Genomic DNA, 24,345 nt, shown 5'->3' with positions numbered 1-24,345 from the left:
CTGCACCTTCACTCGGTTTCTGCTGTGATTCCTGGCTGCCCTGGCTGGGGTGTGCTTGGCACTGGCTGAGGGAAGCTGCACTCAGAAATTTCCTTTCCTCTGCCTGGCTCCCCAGGATGCCCTCCCATCTCCCATTGTCTCCGTGTAGCAAACTCTGCCCATCTCTTCCCATGGAAGCAAACGTGGCTCAGACTTTGGGCCTTCAATTTTAAATAGCAGAAGGGAGCTCCCAGTTACCTTGCCCCTGTTGCACTCCTGTTTCATCTTGTTCCTGTTCTGAGGTTAACCCCTGATTTTTATGCTTGTGTCCAGTCCAGCAATGGTTGCTCACATTTCATATGTGTGTTTCCAGTTTTATTCTGCTGTTTTTCCTGTTCCTTGCTGCTAATTGCATCAAACTGCATTTCCACCGAGACTGCAGCAGTGTCATCAACCCGTAACCTGTCAAATCGCTCCACAAAATTCAATTGTTACTGTATGTGTAATGCTGCTTTGTACAGTTGTTCCCCCGCTGCCTAAAATGCGAGCTGGATTTTGATCAAATTCTTCCTGTGCTTTGTGCACGCTTCAAGCTGCTGAAGGAAGCTGGATGCAAACACGGAGAGACAGTTACCCGAAGAGCTCTGCCGCCTGCAATCGGGAAGCGGGGGGATCAGCTGTCTCTTCTGCCAGCCAGCTGGGCAGCTGACGGGCTGTGGAAAGGTTGGTGAGACTTCACAAAGTCCTTTAACGTATTTGTTAGGCATTGCTTCTTTTTCACCTGGCACTAAATAATGCACCAGGCACCGTTGGGTTAGATGGAAAGGATACGTGCCCCTGGCAAAGTCTCCCAGCTCCTCCACGTGTCTTTTAGGTGTCATCGGAGGAAATGATGAAGATATCTGCAGGGCTTTTCTCTCTCTTCTTGGTTTGCGCCTGTAGGAGCTTGCAGGTTACCTGGGTTTTAATGAGTGGGATTGCAGCATCCCCTGAATGGATGTTCCTGCCTCTGATTGCATCATTCCTCATCTCAGGTTCCGTCACAGAGACAGATTTTTCTTTTTGAAGTTGTGCTTCCTGTATTATTATTATTTTTTTTCCTTTTTAAATGCACTTGTACCAGATGATCGTACCTTTATGAGTCAGAAGCTCTCTGGAGAAACCTAGCTGAAGTGGCCTGCTTTGTTGTTCCTTATGCTGAGCTTTTCCAAGCGCGTGGAGGTGAGTCTGCCAGCACGCAGGAGCACCCTGCTGATTCTCAAGGCACCCTTTGGCTGTGGGAACCAGACTGCTCCTTAGTCTGTGGGGTGGCAGAGATGACAGGGAGCACTGGAGGGTGTTCTTGTTGAAGAGGAGGGGAACCTGCGAGGCGGGGACCTCTTGTGGTTATTTGGACGGTCACGATGACAAAACTGTCCTTGAGATTACTGCGCTCACAGCTGTTCTGGTCCCTCTATGTCAAACTGACAGTTTTCTGTGCGCTCCTGCATATAAATGCGTTTAGTCCATGTTTCCAGGTGACCTCAAACCCGCCACACAGCGTCCGAGGGCACATTAATGCTTCATTTCCAAGGCACTACTTATTTCTGTCATTTGGGCACTTGGCTAAACAAAACACAGGGAAACATAGGGTGAGAGCCGTTCCTGCTGATGATTGAAAACCAGCTTGCTCTGATCAGCTAATCACATCACCGACCAGCAGATTTTTTCCACCTGACATAAGCATCAGAAGTTGCTCCTCTGGGAAGGCCTTGCCGTGAAGGTCAGGCAAAAGGATGTGGTGGCAAACTCTGTGGAGAGCAACATTATTTGAGGTCCTAAATGCCAGGAAACTTAGCGTGTGAATATGAGAAGGCCGTGTTGGCTTATAGCAAAGGTTTGTGTCAGTCCAGCATCTTGTCTTGGCCGTGGCAAGGGCAGATGCCTGGGGCAGAACATCAGAGCAGTGGATGCGTGTGATGGTGCTTTCTGCAGCTGCCCCCAGCTCGGGGATTGCAGGGAGCAGGGCTGAGCAATCCTTCTGGGCTGGTTTCAGTGATTTGCTCCTTTTTTTTTTTTGTTTCTTTCATTGTTCATTATCACCGAGGGTTGTGTTCTTAGCTAGCCCTTTTCTTCTTTGACTTTTTCTCTCCGCTGAGTTTCCGGAGACCCCTGTAATCCTCTTGCTGCTTTGAAGAAGCAGAAAAAGGCAAGTGTTTAATTAGGAAAGGAAAAGGGGGTTAATCATCACCTCCCTTCGCAGCAACCAGCAAGGCGGGGGGGCCTGGGCTGCAGCCGGGCTCTGTGCACCTTGGTGGCAGCAGCACTTTCGCATTCCCCAGCACAGCAGGAGCTCGCTGGCAGGTTTCTGAGCTGTCAGTCTAAAGTTGTGAATTAATGCGGCCAGTCTCCAGCTCCAGACGGATCAAATGAGAGCCTCATCTGCTGAAAATATCAAAATATTTACAGTCTGCTGTGCGTGTTTCCATTTGAGAGCAACCAGCACTGGGCCACGGGAAGGCTTCCTTGGGTCCAGAGCAGCGGGACTGGAGCAGCAGAGCAAAATCCTGTGCTGGTGGCTGAGGTGCTGCAGCGCCGGGTCTGGCAGGGTCAGGCACAAGTCTTGGCACCCGCTCAGCTGCAGCACACGCTCCAGGAGCTGGGCTGGCCCCTTCCTTGGGCTGTGGTTAAACGTGTGACACGCAGAGCTCCGTGCCGATACCTGCGGGTACTCTGTAGCGTTTGCACTGTGCAGTCATTTTCCTAAGTGCCTAATTATATTGCAGTTAAAAAAAAAAATAAGCAGCCACGACTGCCGCTCTCGATCAAATTGCAAGAGGGAAGTTGATGTGAGCATGCTGCTGTTGCTGCTTCTGTGAAGATGAAACCATCTTAAGTTCAGCAGGGAGCTGATGATACATCACTTAGCATTTAAATATCCATGGCTGCAGCTTCCGAAGGTCCTCGGGCTGCTTTCCCTGTCAGTAGCTATCTTTGCTGTTCCTGTTTGTCCCAGGTCTTCCTGGGTCTCATTTGCTGCACAAACAAGGTTTTGTGCATGTGGAAACACGGCTCTCAAAGACAGCATTCGCACTGGGAGTTAATTTTAGCAGCTCCTTTGAAAGCCCTGCTGTGACGCTGCTGGAAAGAGCAAGACTCGGGCTGGGGAATAACTGGGTCCAGCTTCGTTATCAGGCTTCCTTTCAGGAGATCTCAGCCTCCAAACGAGCCCGCACGGCTGTAAGCTGGGAGGAGAGGGTGACAGCAGGATCAGGGCTGTGCACACAGAGCCGCAAGGTGCCCTGCCAGTCCCTGTCGCTCTGCTCCCCATCCGAGGAGCCCCCCTGGCTCAGCGGTCCCGTGCCAGAGCCGTCCCACAGCCCGCCTGGCTCTGGGGGGCGTCTCGGTTGTGCCGCTCACTGGGGTGGCCTGACCTGCCTCCTGCTAATTGCTTTGCTGAATTAATGAATCTGTCCCAATCTCCGGCTTCTGGGTGACCCCGACCTGGCTCAGGCAGTCGTAGGCAGGTCTCCGAAATATCTGTGTCAGCACTGCCAAGGGGGGGCTGCGAGAGATGTCAGTAAGCCACAAGGGTACGCTTGTTTTTGCAAAGCCTGACGTGTGTGAGCCTCATTTATACCAGATGAAATGCTGCTTTTCCAGTTCTCTTTCTTGCTTTCCTTTTTCAACTTGTTACCGCTCTGCAGAAGGGAGAAATCCTGGCTGTGCTGGTGTCACGGCGTGCTCTGGCCAGCAGCAGGGACTGCTGCAGGCTGGTCACAGCCGACAGGAAAGCCCAGGCAGTCCTGAGAGCAGTTGCAAATGTTCAGAGCTTGGAGTTCTGGCTGCTGGTAGCTCTCCTGCCTGTCTTTCCATCCATCCTCGTGCTTTTGATATCCGAAAAGGATCTCATGCCTATAAGCCCGGTTTCTCACTGCATGCCTTTGTGCTCCCTCCTGTCAGCTTCCCCATCCTCGTGTGCTTTCCTTGACTTCTCACCCTCACATCCCAGGATGGATGAGCTACTTCAGGCTGCCTCCCCTACAAACTCCTGCCTAATTCTTCCTTACACCACAAGTCTTTTCAGACAAAAGTGCCGGGCTGAAGCCTCCCGTGCTGCTTCTGGCTCTGGTGGGATGCGCTGGAAGGCGAGAGTATAAAACAGAGCGAGGGCCCAGCGCTGATTGATGCTCAGATGGCACGTGGAGAGCAGCTTTGTGAGTTCGAGTAGGTACCGTCTGAAGGATGCCTGCTCCTGGACGTGGACATACAGGCTGTAAAAGCAGCTTGCAGCTCCTGCTGAGGTGCCGTTGTGGCCGCAGCTGTGGAGATGCTGGGAGCATCATTGCCTCGGGCCCAGGTAGCAGAAACAGCCGTGAATGTTACTGGGTCCTTGGGCACCAAGCTGGCCCTTGCCAGACACCAGAGGCGCGGAGCCTTTCCCTTTCTCACCAGGAAGTACAAAACCAAGCAGCAGCACTCAGTAGGCCAGCACCTGAACACATTTAATACAAACCAATGAACAAAACAAGAGAAAAAAAAACACTGCAAGAACCTCCCACAAAAGACAACTAAGTGTGCAGGTGGAGCAGTGGAGTTCTGGTTCCCTTTTTCCTGCTCGGTGCTGCGGGAGGAGCAGGTTGGTGCCGCACACCGGGGGCTCCGTCCTGGCTGCGGGGTCGTTTCCTCGTGTTTCTTGTCTGCTTCTCTGTGACCTGGGAGGTTTTGCAGCCCATGCTCTTGCCAGCATGTCCGTGACGGTGTCAGCTTCAGAGAAGTGAACTGGGAGCCAGTTGGTTTTTTTTCCCCAAACCCAGATAAAAGTTTGCTAGCTCCTCAAACACACAGCCAGTACTTTTTTTTTTTCAATTACGTCCAGCATTTGAACTCTGTACTGCTGCGTTCTCACATGAGACAAGCTGGTGACTCCTGCTGGCTGCTGGTAGGACTCCGTGCCCCCCGCAGCGTGTCAGTGGTTGGCTTGAAGCAGTTGTAAGCCAGGTGATGGAGGGGCTGCAGATTCAAGGGCTTTTTTTTTTTTTTTGTGCAGCAATAGGAGGTTAGGCTGCATTTTCTCATAATATTTTCAGAGTGAGCTTTAATGATGATGCTCTGGCTGGTGTTACAGAGTAAATGTAGCATTAGCTCCGAGAGTAAGCATGCCAGCTGTATTGCAGTGGGTGTAAGCAGTGGGAATCATTCACATAGTTAAATTTACATTGTTTGGAAGGGAGAAAATGCTTTGAAAGGAGAGATGGTTTCCCAGACAGGGGAGATCTCATTCCTCTCTTTTATCTTTTTTTAGCCAAGCCGGGGATGATTTGAGTTGCTGAGAGATGCTTCAGTGTGTGCTGGGCGATGAGAAATATCTTGCCATGGTTTTTATGTGCGAGCATGCTGTATTTTCTGTAATAATGTTAATAACCTTGGTGTGACTGTTTAGAAGGATGAACCTCGTTAAAGAAGAGGTATTTAATAACAGGCCTATTTTTATCTCTGTCTTTATCTAACAGTCTGTGTATTTATTTCAAGCTTGTAACAGTGCTTTGGAAGAAAAATGTTTTCCCTCTTGGAAAACATTTTGGGAATGCATCCAGCCTCGGTAATCTTGAATTGCCCATCTGAGCACCTTCCTTCTCCCGTGGCCAGAGTGATCGGTTCGGAACCCTGCGTACGAGGCGCAGATGTGGCCATACCCTCAGTGTATGCTGTTGGTCCCAGTTGTGTTTGTCGAGTTCACAGCGTTGTCTTCTTCATAATTAGGGAGAAAATATTTTTCCCATGGTCCTGCTCTGGCTGTTCCTTCCTGGATGTGCCCGAGGACTCTGCTTCCTAGAATTTCTAGGAAACCGACTGTAGGTGGGTGAGCACAGAGATATTTTCTGGGCACTCGGCACACGGTGAAATGGCTCCTGTGAGGAACATTTCATCCTGGTCCTTCACAGTTCATGGCTGCAATCAGTGCTCGTGCTCAGATGAGGCTGCAACTATTCTTTTTAATTTTTCCATACTTTTATTTATGGGGTCACAGTATGAACAGATTCTCTTTTTCCACAAACCCTTTCCAGAGCCAGGTGCTCTGCCTCCTCCGTTCTGGCTTAAAAGCACCTTGCTCTTCTGAGGAAAAGTCTAGGTATCCATCATGCTGTCCTGATTTGGCAGAGTATTTTCTTTGCTCTCTGCCCTCCCTTCATTTTAGAAGCTGCAAGGAATTTGTCTGAGATGTAAATTAAAGCAGCTATTTGATGTTTCGTGAAGTCTCGAAGCTTGTTTTGCATTTGTTCTTCCTTGAGCGCACACCAAAACAAATGTCGCTGCCTTACTGAAACAGCTTCCTTTAGCATCTCAAGGCAAATTCAGAGTTAAGCAATAGATATCTGTTTTTTTCCAGCTCTGCTCTACCAGCATAAGCTTGGGAAAGAAGCTTATAATCTCCCCGGGTCTGTCTTGACATTTTGTAGAGCTAACTCCAGTTGATTGGAAGAACCTCACAGAACTGTATTCAAGTTTAATTTTTTATTAAATATTTACATCTTGGAAGGAGTAAGCATGGTGGCGTTGGAAATTCTAATTAGAGGTAACATTTCCGATTCAAACTCTCGCTCTTCAGCTCAGAGATTCTTTTTTTCTCTCCTGATTTTCTCCCTACTCCTTCAGACTGCAGGAAGTTTCGCTTGGGTCATTCGCTTGCACCAGGATGTTATCTGAATACGGAATTAATGTATGCAGTCTGTCACTTGGTATTTCTTCTCTTCTTCTGCTGGAGATCTCCCAGGGTTGTAAAGACCTTGCAAGCAGCAATGGCAATAACAGGAATATGCCTATGATCCCACAAAGTAAAAGCAAAAACATCAAGCTGCATGTCTCTGCCATCACTGCAGGGTGTGAATAAATAGATCTAACCAACAATTTACATTTTAACCCCAGACCAGGTTTTATTTTTAGCATTTGTCTTGCAGCCCAAGTGAAACCTTTCTGCTTCTGTCTGGTGGTGTTTCCGAAAGCACCTTTAAAGTTGCCTTCAAGACCGTTTGTAAGATGCATTTACCTTTTTGATATAATCTGCTTTCTTTTTTATTTGAAATGAAGCTCACCTGTTCTTCATCCATTGTACTGCGGGGTTGAACACAGACCAACAGCGTGCCCTTGGGGCAGAGGTGGCAGCAGGCTCCTGGGCTGCATGAGGACAGCACTGGCAGCAGAGCGAGGGAAAGGAGCCTGCAGCGCCCCGCCACAGGAGAAGAAGTTATGGGAACAAAATGAAACAGAAGGAATTCTGTTGAAATGTAGAAACATCTGTTGTACTGGGGGGTGATGGAATGATGGAGCAGCTTGTCAAGAGAGGTGGTGGGATCCCTGTCCTTGGAGATGCCCCAAAGCCAGCTGGGCGCAGTCCTGGGCATGTGAGGTGGCCCTGCTCAGGGCTTGGACTGGATGGTCTCCCAAGGGGCCTGGTGGGACTCTGTAAGAGTCCTTTCCCAAGACAAGATCTCTTCTGGGCTCCCTGTGAGCTGCAAGGCCTGGTGGTGATGCTGAGTGCTCCTGCCAACATCAGCTGAAACCCAAACGAAGCAAACATGGGAAGAGTTGCCGCAGACCCCACTGAAGAGAGGCGACAAAGCGGTGACTGGGACCGGCTGCTGGGGAGATGTGGGGCCGAGCGGGGCTGGAGCCTGAGGCCAGAGCCAAGGCAACCTTGGGGACCAGAGCCTGGAAGATGAGGCGAGAAGCTTTGCACTGTTCTCATCCTGTTTTATCACCTCTCCACCTACTTTGATCTCCTCAGGTGCTCTTTTCCAAAACTTTGGCTTCCTTTCCAGAATGGAAAGGACCCGTCCTGCAAGAGGAGCAGAGCGAGGCTGCAGCCAGAGGAGAGCTGGTACCTTTGCCTTGCTGCCTGCAGGCGAGTCCGGGTTTGCTGGCACGGAGAAGAGAAGGAAAAGCCGAGGCTCGTCCAACTCAAGCTGTGTTGGTGAGAGGTGTTAATGCAGCCGCTCTGCAGGGAGCGAGTGTGTACGCTCCCCTTCATTTCCGACAACAAAGGCCCTCGGGTTAGGTCAAACCACCTACACTGCCTGTTTTCTCTGTTCACTCTCATCTATACTCAATAAAAAAACACACCACAAACCATTTTCCTTTTTCTTCAAGTGGACTAGAGGTGGTTCACGTGATTTCTTTTGTCTCCTCCGCAGTGCAGATGGTGCAGGCAGGGTGGGACGGCAGCATCTTTGCCAAGCGCCCATCCGCAGCCCGAGGCACTGCCCGTGTACAGCCTGAGTGCGGAGGTGAATTGCTTTCAGACTTCAGAATACCCTGCAGACAGGTAAAACACGACATGCCGTGAAGACCACGCTTGAGGAAGGTTGTGCCCAAGGTCTGAAAGCTAAATGCGGGGCCCTTGAGGCGCACGTCACAGGGAGCAGAGCTGGGCTCCTCTGCTTCGCTCCAGTCCATGGAGGAGGGACCAAAGGATGCTGCTGCTGCTTCGGTGAGCCCTGCGGAGCCAGCACACGAGGAGATGGTCTGTACTTGCCTGTGCCTCGCCTGGGCAGTGCTGCTTTAATCACTCATCCCTCCACACGCTGCTAAAGCTCCATATGGAGTGGAGATGTGTGTACCTGGGGGGGTAGGCTAACCCCAACCATTCACTTGTCAGGTGTCAGGCAGGATTTGCAACACTGGCAGCTGGGGAGAAAAGCTGTTATTAAGTGTAACATAGCACCTTGGATACAGCAAGCATGGGGAGACAATAAATACAGACTTCCATAATGTCATTTGATAGTGTCACTCTTCAGAATATATTAAGACTTAGTTGCAGCGGTGCCTACGGTTTCCAGTTGAATCAGTAAATTCTGTTCGTTAGCACTTGTTTTGACCCAGTTTGTTTAAAGAAAGAGGAAATATCAGAGGCAGAGGGGCTCCTCAGTCACTTTCTTTGCCAGCTGGTTGGCTGTTGGTTTTTTGTGGTGTAAATCCAGCAGTTGTTAGGTTCGCTGCTCACACCCCAGTCAGACAGAGCTTGTCTGGGAGCGAAGTGTTGCGGAGATGGGAGCCCTGGGGAGCGCAGGCACCAAAACCTCTCTTAATTACTGCAGCTTCCCGTGGGGACTGCACCGAAACGGGAAGAGGGGAGCTGAAATGAGAAGGGATGTGACTTACCTCAGAGCAAGCTCAATGCCTTTTCATCCCACCCTGGTCTCATTTCAGCTTGTAAACAGAGCCCTGGACAGCTTTAGGATGGCTGGGGGTGCAGAAGAGTTCAGAGGAACTTCCTGAACTACAAAAAGGTACTTGCTAAAGCTGCAGGCTCAAAGAATCGTTCGCTGTCACTTCGCTGCGGGTGTTGCCACTCGTTTGCTGCTGGGAAGAGATTGTGTTGTTGGTTCTGAGAAAGGCACGGGTGTTTGTCAAGTGCTGCTTTGTCTACAGGTGAAATCCCGCCTGCTTCTCCGAATTTCTCATGCACACAAATGGCAGAGCGCTGCGTTTGCGGACCTTTACCCCCATACTCAGCATTTACTTGTCCAGGATGGAGGAAAATGAGTTCAAGCCCAACCTTGCAACAATTTATTGTGTTCTTGCATTTAAGGGCAAAATTTAAGTTGCCAAAAGCAGATGTTTGCTTGCTCCTTTTTTAGCTCTCCAAGTACTTTCTGTGTGCTTGATTGATGGACGTCCCTGTTACGTTAATAGCTGGGCTTTGCAGAAAGCTGTTATTACCAGGAGAATTTGGTGTGGGTTTCAGTTTTTCTTCTTGCATTGAAAATCCATTATTAATGTCTTTTTAAGAAAAAGGGCTTCAATTCAGGCATTTTGCTTTGATTTCTCAGGCTCTTTCGCAACTGTCTTCTCTTAGGCACTTTTAAAAAAATCAATGTTACAAGTGTTCTTTATATTTTGCTGCGTGGTTGAGGGGTTCTGCTTCTTGCTATTGATTTCTAATTGCATTGCAGGACATTTGGGTGCGCACAAATTGCCATGTGACAGATTACTTTATATGTATCTTCCCAGTCATCGAGTTGGCTTTTTGCATGTTTCGTCTTGCAGGACGCTGCCGAGCCTCGAGCTAGCTGGGGAGCTTTATCTCCTCATAGCCCCTGGGTGTTGGGGCTCCTGAGCCCCGAATGGGCCCACGTGCAGTGTTCTGGTGGGGTTTGGTGTGCGTCTGTGCTGGGCACGGAGGTGTCTTTGTGTCTCCTGTCCTGTGTTGTCACCGCAGGTTTGTTTGTGGTGGCTTCTTGGACAGCCTCGTGTCCTGTATCATAGGAACATAACGGGATGCCGTGCTCCTCTTTGAGGTGCTCATTACACATCTCCAGCTCTGGCTCAGGGCTGGTGCCAACCCTACCAGTCCCCTTTGGGTCAGCTGTGCTAACAGCCCTCGGCGTTTCAGAGGGGCAAAGAATGGCACGAGTTGGCACATCCACATCCTCTCGCTGCGCTGAGCAGCCCCACTCCGGTTCCCCAGGCAGCTGTGGACGTGTTTGCTGCTCGCTCTGCGTGCAAAAAGGATGTCTCCAGCCCTCGGGGTGTTAGCAGCACAGGCTCCACATCTGCCTGGTGGTTTGGCCACAAGATGGGAGCGGTGTGGGTATACAGCAAATTGCTGCCAGAGGGATCGGGGTGTTCGCCCATCGAGCTTATCTTCAGCAAGTTTCAAGTCCTGCTCTTCACTGAGACTGCTCTTAGCTTCTAAGGAGTTTGCTGTAATTCATCCATCCGTGCTGGGAACCAGAGCAAAAAGGTGTCTCTGGAGGAGCATCGCGGGCTGCTGGTGGCTTGAGCCCACTCTCAGAAGACGCTGCCAGCCCGAGCCCTGCCTGCTGACGGCGCTGCTGGAGCCGGCAGCCGGGAGGGGACGGCGTGCACGACGACGGGCAGGCTTCGACCTTGCCACTGGAACTTAGTTAGCAATTCTGTTGATGTTCTGGAAACGAAAATATAATTCAGGCCACCTTCTCCTCCAAGCTGACCCTGAGAATCTGCGAGGAGAAGAACTGCTGAATAATTAGGGTCCTTATTTATTTTTTTTCCCCTCTTTTTGCCAGAGTTACTGCTCAGTGTTGAACTGCGCCGTAAAGTGTCATTAGTTTCCTTGAACTTATTGGTCCAAGTGTACTTTGCATTAATATAATTACGTAAATTGCAGTCTCATTAATCACAGCACACTCTGCAGCATATCACTGTCTCGCCTTATTTTGCAGATGCTCTGGCTGGTGGGAACCTCTGTAACCCCAGCCAGAGGGTAACAACAGTGGCTGTAACGCTTTCCCTTGCCTTTAACTCGTGCTTTCAGCTTCCCTGCTCTTACCCCTAAGACCCTGAAGTGTCTGCCAGCTCTGCCGTGGCCGTGGAGGAGGACAGCTGGGGAGAGGTAGGTTCCTTGCCAGGGACTTTTTGCAGTGCCGTGTCCCTGCCTGCTGCCACGTCCTCCTGGGACTGTCACACCAGAGGCCAGGCTCTTGTGAAGCTCCCGGCGTTGTGATCAGTTCCCAGAGCCTGGGCTCTCGCTCGGGGGAGTGCTTCAGGGCCATTTGATGCTGCTGCAGCTCTGTCTCCGTGGCAGAGCTCTCAGCCTTCCTGGCAATGTAAATTCTCCTGGCTGCATGCTAAAATTACACTGAGTTATTGATTTATCTTTGAGAGGATTTCCTTCCCAAGGGACGTTTCTGGCCATCGTAATGATTTAGCTCTTCTGCGAGTGCAGAATTTGTAGCAGAGCAGAGCTGTCCTCCTGCCTGTCAGCCCACAGCCCCAGATCGTGCTCCTGCAAAGAGGGCGGTTTGCATTTGGGGAGCTGCAGCTCCTGCCCTGGTGTTTGTGCCATGGCACCAACGTTATTATCTGGGACTCGGTACAAACGCAGCTCTGAGGCTGGCACGTGGATAGCACAAACCATGCCAGCATTAATGCACCCAGGCTTGTAGGAACACACGAATTCTTTTAAAAAGCTCCGGTTTGGTGCTGTGCAGCTGGAGGATAAGCCCCCCCAGATGTCAAGGGGGGCTTGCAGGGGATGGTGTCCCTCAGGGAGGGAGGAGCGGGGTGGGAGCAGCCTTGCTGGGACAAAGGGAGCGTGTGCCAGGGGCGGCGTGCTGGAATGTATTAAGGCACTTGCAGTTTGTAGCACTTGAATGACTCTACCGTGACAGATGCCAAAGATATTAGCAGGGGTATGATGGGAACAGGATCGTGCAAATGAGCTTTTTTTTTTCCTCTGAAGATGCAGGTTACAGCCTCTGTCCTTTGCTTTCTGCTGACTCACCCAAGGAGCATCACTTAAAAGCAGCCCAGGCAATTTCCATTTCAGCCTCCTGCTGGAGCAGCTGAAGAGGCAAAGCCAATTCTCTGCCTCCACCAGCAGTCTTCTCAGCGTAGCCCTGAAATCACAGTCTGCTGGTAATCCATGGTTAAACTGGTGAGCACCATCAGCAGGCCCTTCAGGAACTGGGGCAAATGTTTCACCTAACCTATATGGAAAGGAAAGGACGAGACTGATGTCCTGGGTGTGTAAAGCAGCTCCCCGTAGGTTCCCATACCCAATCCTGCGGTGGGTTTGGACCCGATCTCTGCTGCAGCGGGTGCACAGCACCCTGAGCAAAGTGCAAGGCTTTTTTTTTTTAAAAAAAAAAAAAAAAAGAGAAAAGAAAAAAAGAAAAAAAATAAAGAGAGAAGCATCCTCCATCCCCTCATTGAGGCCCAGGGAGAATGTCAATTTATTTTGCTACGAACCAGGGGCGGCACAACTACTTTCTTCCTCCGTGATCTGTCTGTGAGATAAAACAAGTCCTTAGCGCCTCTCTTAAATACTGCAGTGTTGACAAGTTCTCTTGACAAAAATTAGGCTAATGTCCCTTACGACTGCATTAGCTATAGAAATGAGGCTTTAAATTGAAGCTTAGGAAGGCACTATACCAACCCGCTCTCCAAGGCATCTCCTTATCCCAGCTTTTATTATTCAAATTCATTCTCACTACAGCTTGGCAGCAGAGCTGGCAGACGGTGCCTTCGGTGCGCTCTGCTCGTCTCGCAGCCGTGCCTTTCGGATCAGGCACCTTGCAGCGTGTAACCAGGGAAATATTGTCCAACTGCCTGTGGCCCTGCACTCTCCTGGCTCTGGTGGATGCTGTAGGCTGGGGGAATTTGGGTGTTGGGATGGAACGGGGCTGCTGTGGAGCAGGCGTGCGCCGGGCCAGCTGACACGCGTCTCGCGGCCAGGCAGTCCGAGTCAACACGCCGCGTGCTCTGCCAGCAGCACAGCGTGTCCTGAAACGCTCCCAGGGATGGCTGGAGCTATGAGGGAGGTTGTTTTTCCTCTGTGGTACGTGTCTGCCTCTTCCATTTCAGCCTTGATTGCTTTACGTATGCAGAAGGTGGGGAGAGGAACGGAGACCACTGAGAGCCACTCGTGAAGAACCCCTGCTGAAGCTTCCTAGCCTTTCCTCTCGAAAACAGGCTTGTTTCTTTCTTTCTTTATTTTTTTATTGCCCCTTTCTCCTCCTGTTGCACAATCCTAGGGTTCAGCTTCTCATTTCCAGCCATGGATTCAGTGTGACCAAGCTTAGGACCCCTGCTTGTCGCACCGGCCAGCTTATCCCTCCCGAGAGAGCAGTTGTCCTTGTCATGCCTCTGCATCGCCAGGTTCCTTGAGGGCAATTTTCTCTGCCCTTGTGTTCATCTGTGGTGGTCATATCAGTGCTCATTGGAGAGAGAGAGAGAGGCTCTTTGAGGGTGATTTTTCCTTCTCCAGGACAGATGTTGAAGCCAGCTGTGGTGGATTTTTGGGAGGTGCAAATCTCTTTCACAGGAAAGAAGCCAGAGCTGCCTAGCTCAGGAAGAGTATCTAACTATTAGATTACTAAAATTAGGCAGGATAAATATCATCCCCTGTTCCTTCTGTTAGATTCTCAATTCTCCTGGTCATCCTCATTTTTCTTTTCTGCCTACATTCTGCATTGATCTTCCCGGAATGCAGATAAGCATGCAGCATCCCAGACGGGCTTTCAAGTGTAACAAATACACCTGTGGGATGACAATTATTTCACAGGTTGCGGTGACATTATGAAGTAGTTTAGGCTTAGGAATAAATAACTTGGTGAGCTGGTGAGGGATTACAACTGGCTTTTGCAAATTGTGGTTGTTTGATGCCGACGTGGTGAGGCAGAGGTCAGCCCCGTGTCCGTGCAGCCCAGCCGTTTGGTGGCTGAAACGATCCGAGCGTGGCTGCACACCTCCCATCTCTGCTTTTCTTCTGCTGCATGGACCTTTGGGGGATTAAACTCTCCCGACTGCCAGCATTCACAGAATCGAGCCCAATATGAGAGCAGAAAATAAATTAAGTGCTTCGTATGGAATCACTGAACACATGCATCACGCTGTAACCGAGGCTGTGTGGTAGTGCATAAGAAACGACTGGCTCGAAGCTGGAGCTAAAGTTTTGCTTGTAAAGTCAAAACACGGTTCTGCCAATTTTACAAAAGGGCACCTCTTCCTCCTTCCTCCGTGCTACTATTTTTCTTTTCCTGCTGCCTTTCCTGCTGCTGTAGTGCAAGGGAGAGAGAAGCCTCTGCAGAGGGAGGTGGAAGGGCAGAAGCACTTGTTGCGGGGAGCTCTGTGCCAGCTGAAGCTTTTCTCTACTGGCGGCAGCAGCAGATACATCAACAGCTGCTACAGGAGTGCCTCCCATCAGAGAGGCTCCATATGTCCTCTCGGAGCCCTCCCATTGCTCCTTCCTGAAGACTTTTCCTCGCTAACATCTGCCTCTGCTCCCATTGTTCACTCTCAGCATCCCAAAAAGCAGCGGACGCCTTGCAGGAGACGCATTCTCTGCCCTGTGCCTGACCACCATCTCTCTTGTCCTCTGTGGTTCCTCCTGCCCCAGGATGTTGGAGTTTTGATGGCTTTCCAGGCTGGCAACTCGCTCGGCTCTTGTTTTGCTCTCCCGGAGGCCAAGCCAAGCCAAGGCAGCAGGTGGGTTTGGCAGGAGCTGGAGCCCGGCGCTCGCAGGGCGCAGTGAGTTTGAATAACCCAGCTCCTGGTGCTCGCCGGTAATTGAGAGAGCACAAATAGTGGTGCAGTGGGAGAGAGCTGGCTCGGCTCAAATTGGCAGCCGTAAGCAGCGGTCCAGCTGAGTGTCCAAATTTAACTGATGCTTTCGCACGTCTAACCAAGTATTACTTCTTGGAGGGCGCCTTCCTCGCAAGGCTTTGTTCTCCTTTAGCTGCGGGCCGAGTCACAGAAGGAGGGATTGGATGCTGAAGACATTTGAAAAAGATTTTCATTATATATGCTGAGGGAAACAAATCACAAAGACCTCCCTGCACTAGAACAAAAGAGGAGCTTTAAATCCTTTTCCAGATAAACAAGCGTTTGAGCTGTAGGCCTGACGGATGGTGTTTAGAGGCCTCATCATTACTGCAGCAGGCAAGCTGTTGCCATTAAAATCGTATGATGCAAGAAAGACAAAGTTCTCCAGGAGTTTGCCGGGGGCACTCGTCTCTCTGTAATCCTGGTTCCACAGCACCCTGAGTGCTCTGAGAGCCCCACGGCATCAGCCACTGGAAGGCAGTGTCCCAGTAAGGACCAGTAAGTAGCTTCCACCTCACCAAATGAGAAATGAATGGGGAGCGGCCCATTCCTCGCGCACTGGTCTAAATCCAGCCAAAAATGGGGCTGCTTCTTTGGGACCCCTGGGTGAGAGCAGAGAGGGTGGCACCTTGGGGTGGGTCCGTGCAGTGCTGTGGGGTGCTCCTGGGGTGGCTTTGCTGCCAGAAGCTGGGAAAGGGTTCACTCTTGGTGAGCTGGAAAGCGTTTCAGATATCTCTGTCCCTGCTTGGAGCGGAGCAAAAGCAGGGTCGGAGGTTCTGGATTTAGACATCACCATTTTGACAGGGTGTTTATTAGCATAGCTCGGAGTATTACAGGAAGAATTTGTCAGATAAACAGACCAACTAAGTGTCTTTTATGTGAAACATCCTTGTTTGTTTGTTGTTGTTTTTTAATCTGTTTGTTCAGTCTCTCGATAATTCATCAGATTCAGCCGTTCCTGGAAGACGCTGGTGCAGGATGCTGCTGAGAGCTACTGAGCACAAAGGGACGCAGCCCCTGCATCTGGCAGCTTGTGGGGTGTCGATACCCATAACACTGTAGTAATCCTGTGTTCGTGCAATTCAGAACAGTTTTGCTTATCTTGAGTAAGAAGAAGTTAAATACCTGAGACTTTGGGGTTTGGTGGCTTTGTGCTGCAGCAGGGCTACCCTGTAGGAAGGCTTGGGAGTCCTTCCAGAGCACACAGGCATGGCCTGCACCCCATGGGGCTTCCCAGAGGGCTGCACACCCTGCTCACCCAGGGCTCAGCCCCACAGGTGGGTTCCCCTCAGCATCACCAAGCCTGGGAGCAGGCCCTTTGGGCTCTGTGTTTGTCTGTGCACTCTGGAAAACAAAAGAAAATGATTCGAGTTGTTTGCTCTTGCCATAAGGACAAAACTCCTCTACCGTGGTTTCCTCTGCAATCCCAAGAAGTGAGGTCTCTTTGTTCTTGTAGGTACTTTGCACAGCAGGATCTTTGTCCGTATTGAGGTCTCCCAGGTGCAATAATAAGACAAAATAACGGTGATAAAACCAGCTTGACACTGCAAGAACTTCTTGTTTGCAGACAGAGGCAGCCCAGGGATGCTGTTAGCCATCCAGGCAGCCCTGGAAGAGATGCGATCCCCTACAGATGCCACAAGCACATCCTTAAGGAACAGTTTATGAACATGGCATGCGTATGGTAGTTATAAAAAGGAGTTTCTAATTAATTACAGTAGGTAATTAGAGCCCCTGCTGTCACTGTGCAGACCTGAGGAGGCAGGGAGCGATGGGCAGCAAGGAGGATTGGGCTTCACAGAGGGTGGCATTTCCCAGCAGAAAGTGCAGAATTGGTGAAAACGAGAGCTGTGCACACAGTGGCTGTAGGATCTGTGTGAAGCTCTCGATCCAGCACCACGGGAGCTGAGACCTCACCCTTGCTGCCCGCGCTGCCAACGAGGGGCAGGGGGAAATGCCTGGGGCAGCTTCTGCGGGGAGCTTTGGGGCCTGCTGCTGCTGAACCTCCCCCAGCCCTAAGAGGTGATAAATAGCATATTAATTCCCTTTCCAGGTGGCGCTTACCTGGGAGTGCTGGATGAACTAATACAGAAAGCTAAGCAGAAAAGATTAAAAAAAAAAAAAAAAAGTGCAGGAAATAGCAAAATGAGATTCAGGCTCTGTGCTTCCTCTTCCCATCAGTAATCCATCTCTTCTTGACCTGTGCCTGCTACACATCTTCTCTTCCTTTTGTATGTAAAAATGTTCTGTTTTGAAATAACAAGCAGTCCGAGGAGTGCTGTGACTCAGCCTTACAGGAAAAAATAAACAGGCTCCGGCTGCCTCCTTGCTCAGCACTGCTAACCAGCGAGGCCGGAGTCGGAGCGCACACACCAAACCCCTCCAGATTCAGGCTGGTTCCTCTGATTTTCTTCGAGCACAGCGTTCAGCATGGGAAGCGGGCGTCAGAGCTCACCTGGCTGTTCCTGTGAAATCCCAGCAGCTCCGCAGGCAGAGCCGTGAGGGCAGCCTGGGGGTGCCGGGGCTGTTGTCATCACCCTGCATGAGCGTCCCCAGGCAAGGAGTTGTCCCCTGGCTCCAGCCTGGGCTCTGTCCCCTGCTCTCTGCAGCAAAGAGGCCGCGGCTCTTTCTGATCTGAGCCGCACTGGGGATAATCCTGGTGCTGCCTCTTGGCTGGTTATGGGATTTTGGGGCTTCAGGAGACACCGGGATGTCCCAGCATCCCTTCAGTGCTCCAAATTGGCACTGGTGGTTCCTGGGCCGCAGCAGAGGGAAGCTGTGCTGCTTCCTGGGGTTTGTCTCCTCGTGCTTTTTAATCATTATTTTCTTTGAAGGCGGAGATGTGGTGTCATCAGATCACTTCTTGAGAACGCTCTGCCAGTCTTGTGCAGCCTTATTATTTTCAGTACTGCAGCACTGCCAGTTTGTTTTGCTGGGAACATTCAGGTATCGATTTGCAGATTCTTTTGTTGCCTCTATCAGAGAGAAAGGCCCTTCTTGTCACTCACCTGCACCGAAACGAACAAAGAGCAAGGAAAGGTAGATCGTATCTGATGTTCTCTCAGACACCAAGATGATTTCCGAGAACTGTGGAGCCAGTCTCTGACTTGTAGCGGTGGGTTGTTTTCACACTGAATAGATATTTTATCTTTTTTCCGATGGCAAATGAGGATGCTGGCTCGGGGAGTGAGCAGACAAGAGGATGTGAAGGAGCAGGGGCCGAGGGGCTGCCCGGGGGTGCTGCGGTGCCCTGTTCCTGCTTGCAGAACATCCCAGAGCAATGCTGTGCTGGGGACAGGACGGAGCAGGAGGGTGATCCTGGCACAATCCCACATCCGTGGTGCGCTGCTCTTGCTGGGCACATCGATGGACCACAGCTCGAGTTGGAGGTGGGCAGGAGATGGGGAAACTCAGTGCGATATTGCGGACCTCTGTTTGAGGTTTGCGTGTGTATACATGATATAAAACTTCCCCCGTTGAAAAATGGGGATACGGAAACGTGGGGATACAGGAAACATGGCTGGCATTTGATCCTTGTCTAGGAAAGGAGAGGTGGGCTCACCTGGATATTACGTGACACCTCACTGCCTTCAGATACTCTGCGTTTACCATGCCTGCTTCTTCCCGTAGCTGTGTGTGTGACGGAGGGGTGTTGTGTTTTCCATTTGTTTATTCATTTATAGTCTTGTTTTCAGCCCCTGCAAAACTTGATATAGGGGCAGAGCTTCAGAAACGTACACATAACAGAATAATAGATAACTGTGATTTGGTTACAAGGCAATAATTTAAGCCGACAGGTTTAGCTGATAACATAAAACACAAGAGAGAAATAGGATCAGTTTATAAATGTCAGCAGAACCCCTGAGAGTGAGTTGCTGCCTCGAAGCTGACTCTGGTGCAGTTACTCCATCTAATATATTATAAGGAGGAATAAACGGATGTCTGAAAAAATCTGGCTGTCCAAGATTAAAAGAATAGGGCTATAAATTAAATTCTTCCCTCGGTGTCACTTTAAGCAACTTTCAAGACAGACAGGACGCATCCCGACGTGATGAATGCTCAGGCACCAGGAGGACCTCCGAAACCCAGCACGATTTGGGCACGCCGCTCCTGTCTGGCCTTCCTGGACCAGCAGAGCAAGCCCAAGCTAATGCAATTGTGCTTATTCAAATCCTTCAAATTACGGCCTAAAAAATTCCAGGGGTGGGCTTTGTGTAAGGTGTGAGGAACACAGAAGGGATGTGGGGGAAGGAGGCTGTTGGCTTCCTCCAGCAGCAGCTCTCCAGCCTTTTCGGTGGGGTTGTGGAGGGGTTTTCACACTTCAGGCAGCTCTTTCTACTCACCGGTTAGGCGATTCAGAGCTGAGAAATTAATTAAAGGGAAACCTCTCCTTCCCCTTCGAGGAAACGAGGCAGTGGGACGGGAGGAGATGGAGCAGCAGGAGGATTTTGAGGTGTCTGCAAGGTGAGGCCGTGTGGGAGCTGTGATTCAGCACTCGGGCGTGCAGCGCGTACCTGTCGGGGTAATCATCTGCTACTTTTCTGAGGCATCGAGCAGAAAAAAAAAAGGTCAGAAAATCGCTTAAATGTAAAATTGTTACAGTTTTTAATTGAGTTTTGGTTTCCACATGCAACTTAATACAAACAATAAGTAAAAATGAATTCCTCTAGGAAAAAAAAGCTATTAAGGATGTGATTCTGTATCAACAGAACGTTAAGCTGGGTAATTGCTTACATATGTATAGCTTCGGTGCATGCTCCTAGTTGTTGAATAGTATCAAATTATAGGAATCAAAGAGAATCAACTGTTTTTAAAGGGAATGTCTAGAAGCTACATACTGAAACAAGATTAAAATTCAAGATTTCCAGCTTGCTCGTTTAAATCAGCAATTTTAATCACATTATTCAAGCCAACCCACCCTGAAACATGCTTTATGAATAATGCTTTAAAATATCCCAAACTAAACAAGACTGAAGACCTCACCCGGCTCAAACATCTGGAATATTTTAAGCGACCGCGCGAATCTTTTTACTGCAAACAGAGATGTCTTTCTGGGTTTGTTTAATAAGGCAATATGTTTGTCCTGCTGTGGCATGAACCTGTGCCGCTGTGCACAGTGGCAAGAAGAAATTCCTGCAGCAATGAATGCTGTTTAAATACATCAGAGCCGAGATTTCTGCTCTGGGGTTTGGACAGCCTTAGTCAGATTTGGTTTGGGAAAGTGTGAGGAAGCAGAAGTAGAAAGGGTTGTGTCTTCTCTGATGGCAACATCCTTAATTCAGTCGTGCTGGATTTGCGAGTTGGTGCACGCTGGGATTCAGATCCTCTTTTATTTACTGCTTGCTGAAAATAGCAACTGGGAGGACTGGTCACATGGGAGTCATCCAGCCCTACTGGAGGCTGCTCCAGTGCTTTGCCTTTTTATGTTTCTTTTAAGTAAAGCCCGTCAGCCTCGTGTCTCTCCCCTGGCAACAGAGTGAACTAATGTGGCCAGATGCACCAGCAACATGAAAGCCAGCATATACTGTACTGTTGTAACAGGGACGTTTATTTCTGGCCGCATTCGACAGAGCAGGAGCTGCTCGAGCAGATGCCGTGGCTGCAACCTGGGCTGCCCGAGTGCTTTTGACCCGGTGAGGAGAGCCTCTCGCTCAGTGATGGGAAGGACACAGCTTTTTCCTCGCCGTCTCCTCGGCCAAGTGATGGTTGTGCCTGTGGAGGAGGAAGACATCCCATATATTCAGCATATAATGCCACTTCATACCTTATTTTTTTTTCTTGCTGGCGGTTCCCTGCCTCAAGAAACATCCCAGCTGCACGGCCTGTGAGGGGAACAGCTCAGCCACCACAGCACCTTGCTGCACAGCTCCCCGTCTGAAAACGGGAACGTGCTCCTCTCTGCGCAGGCACATGGGTTAAAGCTCCCAGGAATAACAAGTGAAGGAGCAGTAGGCTCGCCCATGGACGTGTGCCCTTCCACCTGCATGCAGGGGAGGTGTAATGAGTCTGTCTTTGCTGAGTTTAAGACAGACAAACACGTTGGTCCCTTCACATATCAAACCAGTGCAACATCCTGCTGGAAGGTTATGGTGGGAGAGAGAGAACAGCTGTTAGAAATGCACCCAAAAATCCTCCAAATTGGATTTCTCCCTTTTTGTACAAGCATTTGTACCTGCTGCATGGCTTCAGGCTTTGAAATGTTTTTATCTGAATTGTGACAAACATTCGGGTCTGGCATAGCAAGCGCCGCGTCCTTTGATCAGCGACACGTCTCTTTGGTCTTCAGGAGGTGCAATCAGTCCGGAGGTTCCCTAGATTAGAGGATTTGGTTTATGAGAACATGTATTTATTGTACAAAATTATTAGCCTTGTCTTCACTTCCCTTTCATAGGAGATGCTACCTGTCTCCTACATGCTGTGTTGGTTTATTCCAGGCATCTTCTTAGCTAAAAGGAAACGAAGGAAAAACTAAAGAGGGAATAAGCACGGAGATCGTGAGCAGCTGTGTGTCTGTCTGTGTGCTTCTGGATGTGAGCTGAGATCTCTATGTTTTTTTAACTCTGATCCTGCTTTCCTAAGCAGGCAAATTTATTGCATTAAGAGGAAAGGAGGCGAAATCAAGAAGAAGCAGCCAAATACTGTCATCTCTCCATCCCTGTGCAACAGGTGGCCGTCATGATGTGTTTCTGGTAATTGTGACCAAGAAAAAACACTCTGAATTTCCCAACTTTTATGCATTTAAAAGCGAAGTTTAATGTATTCTGTATATTTTTGTTGGCAGGTAGTAGTGATCAGTTATTCCTTTTAATACAATATTTCCAAACCAACACAACCTCGCCTCGGTACACTTGATATTCAGCACACCAGGCTGTACTCTGATGTGTGCTTTGATTTCATTTTGGCAGCTGTGTTTTATGCTGCCTGCCCATATTCAGCAGTCTATTCCCCTTTCTCCAAATAGTCTCGAAATCTACTCCTGATGTAGATTATTAATGCTTGCTTAGGAATCGGTGGGTAAGGTCAGCGTGGCATTTCTGCAAGGTTAAAATAGCACTTGTGGCACGAAGACTTTACCGGAGGGTTGGGTGGCCAGCACTCAATAGCTTGCTCTCTCTTGCCATGTAGGACGAGGGTTTTTTTTTGTGTTTATTTATTTATTTGTTTATTTTTGTGTGGTTCTTTCGAGCAGGAGCGTGGGACTTCAGCTTGCCCTTTGTGTGCAGACCTGTAATGGTGTGCGTGGCCTAAAGCATCTGACCTTTGTTTGTAGGTCAGGCTGTTCCTGCGGGGTCGCACGTACGACTAAACCTGCAGACAGGAGACAGAGAAGCCCGGCTTCCAGACAGAGAAAATGGAAAAAGTGACACGAGAGAAGAGAAAAGAAGAAGAAGGTACAGTGATGCAAAGCACCTGCCTTCGCGCTGCGTAGAGCCAAACTAGGGATTTTGTGTCTTTTATTAGCAGCCAGGTTCCCTGGGGCACTCAATTGCTGTGTCTTCCGGAGATTTAATTGCTGGTTTACGGGTCCAGCCATGCTGAAACCTGGCCTCCATCCGTTGTGATCCCTTCGGATGGTGGTAGATGTGCCCTGAGTGGGTATTCAGAGCTGCCTTTATGGCTTCTTGTGCCATGCTGCCAAAACTAAATTTGCAACCTGGCTCCTCTGAATGACATTTTTTCCTTTGAACTATCTGCAGCAATCAGGCTGAAACTACTTTCTAAGCTTAAACCATCAGAGCAGCTGTGAGGGGCTTCGTTTGTGTTGACCTGAGTCCGATCCAGTATGGGTTTAGCTTGGTGCTCTCAGGAGGGTTGCAGCATTCATTTACATGAGTTATTGCTGATGTTCCCCTTCGATCACACAGCCTTCCCTGCACCCAGGTTCATGTAAAAGTTTCTCTCGTGCTGACTTTCCCTTTGGCACACTCTTAACAAAGACACATCCAGTTACTACTGGGAACTTTCTTTCCTGAAGTGCAGGGAATTTGACGTTGCAAATAGCCTTTCCCTTGCTCCCTGTAGCTCCTCTTGTTTGGGGAATGGAGCTCATTAACTTCATGATGTCTTAGTGGTTGGCTTCCCTTTTTTTCCCTGTACAGGAGTGTTTACGGCCCAGATAAATTCCCTGAGCCAATAAGATCAACAAAAAAGCAACAAAATATTTATCTTTTTAGCATTTTTGTGAAATTTCTGGTTGAACTTAGGCTTGCTGTAATAAAGCTATAGCATACGATGATAACCAGAACTTCAGCTGTATATCTCTGCTAAAGCTTGTGATTCCTTAGCAACGATCTAGTGACACAGTGGTGCTTTTTCCTTTTTTCACATGAACATTTCCTATTTTTCTGTATTCCTACATGAAAGCAGGGGCATAAATTAATCAGCGATTCTTGCTGTGTTAAAGCTTGAGATTTTGGGTCTGCATGCAGATTCTGAAGCCTTTTGTGATTGTCAAGGTGAGGTGTCTGCAAACCACACAAAAAATACAGCACTGGGACTAACCTTTTGTTGAGTGTGGAGCTTTTCCAGCGTGTTTTAAGTGAGATATGTGCTGGTCTATCTCTCTTAGCTCTTTTTCACCTGATATTATCCATTGCTAATATATTACAATGAGAATGTTATAGATAAAATTGTTCATTCGTGTAATGTTTTGTTTTGTTTCCTCTGCAAGGCTGGACAAGATGGATATTGACTCAAATTCATTCACGTCCCAGGAGCTCAAAAAGGCATTGGCTAAAATGAAGGAAAGTGAGAAGGCGGAAAGAATGGTAAAGACAGTTCCCTGTTTCTACAGCAATGCACAGTGTGCTGATGCGAATGCCCTGTGTAGCATGTCTTGGAAATATGGTTAAAGCAATTACCTGGGAAAATGCTGTCCAGACTAATCACCTGGTGAATATGGACCTAAAATACATTTGCTGTTCTGTCAGTGGTAAAATTCCCTGGGAAACTCTCACCCCTTTTTGCATGAATCCCAGGTTTTCTGTTAAAATGGAAAACTTCTGTTCAGGCCCATTTCATTCATTTCTAACATAGAGGCCCTGTTTTGCAAGCTCCTTACAACTAAGTATATTGTCACGTTTCAGTGTTTCCTGGCAATAATTATCCCATGGCTTGTCAGTGGGAGGGGGCTGCAGTGGTGCAGCAGGCTGGGATCAGCCAGCGTACAGCGGTGCGGCCTGGGCTTCACTCAAGTCAGTGGGATCTCAGCGAGCAGGCCAGACGTAGGGTCCACATACCCATCCTCACAAGCTATCTACCCACCAGATTTCTTCCTGTCATTCTTAGTATAGCAATGCT

At 49.3% G+C, this 24,345-nt stretch overlaps 1 protein-coding gene across 1 annotated transcript in view; it reads left to right on the top strand.

Annotated features, from left to right (window-relative positions):
• SIL1 (SIL1 nucleotide exchange factor) overlaps positions 1–24,345 on the top strand; it is an 82,855-nt gene that overhangs the window by 20,395 nt on the left and 38,115 nt on the right. Inside the window, exons 5-6 of the mRNA XM_032196862.1 lie at positions 22,316–22,436; positions 23,717–23,813. Of these exons, the coding sequence (XP_032052753.1) occupies positions 22,316–22,436; positions 23,717–23,813 (218 nt within the window). The remainder of the gene's footprint in view (positions 1–22,315; positions 22,437–23,716; positions 23,814–24,345) is intronic.

This window comes from Aythya fuligula, chromosome 14, assembly GCF_009819795.1.
Source record: "Aythya fuligula isolate bAytFul2 chromosome 14, bAytFul2.pri, whole genome shotgun sequence".
NCBI classification, from domain to species: Eukaryota; Metazoa; Chordata; class Aves; order Anseriformes; family Anatidae; genus Aythya; species Aythya fuligula.
This window is presented reverse-complemented; position numbering and strand designations above follow the sequence as displayed.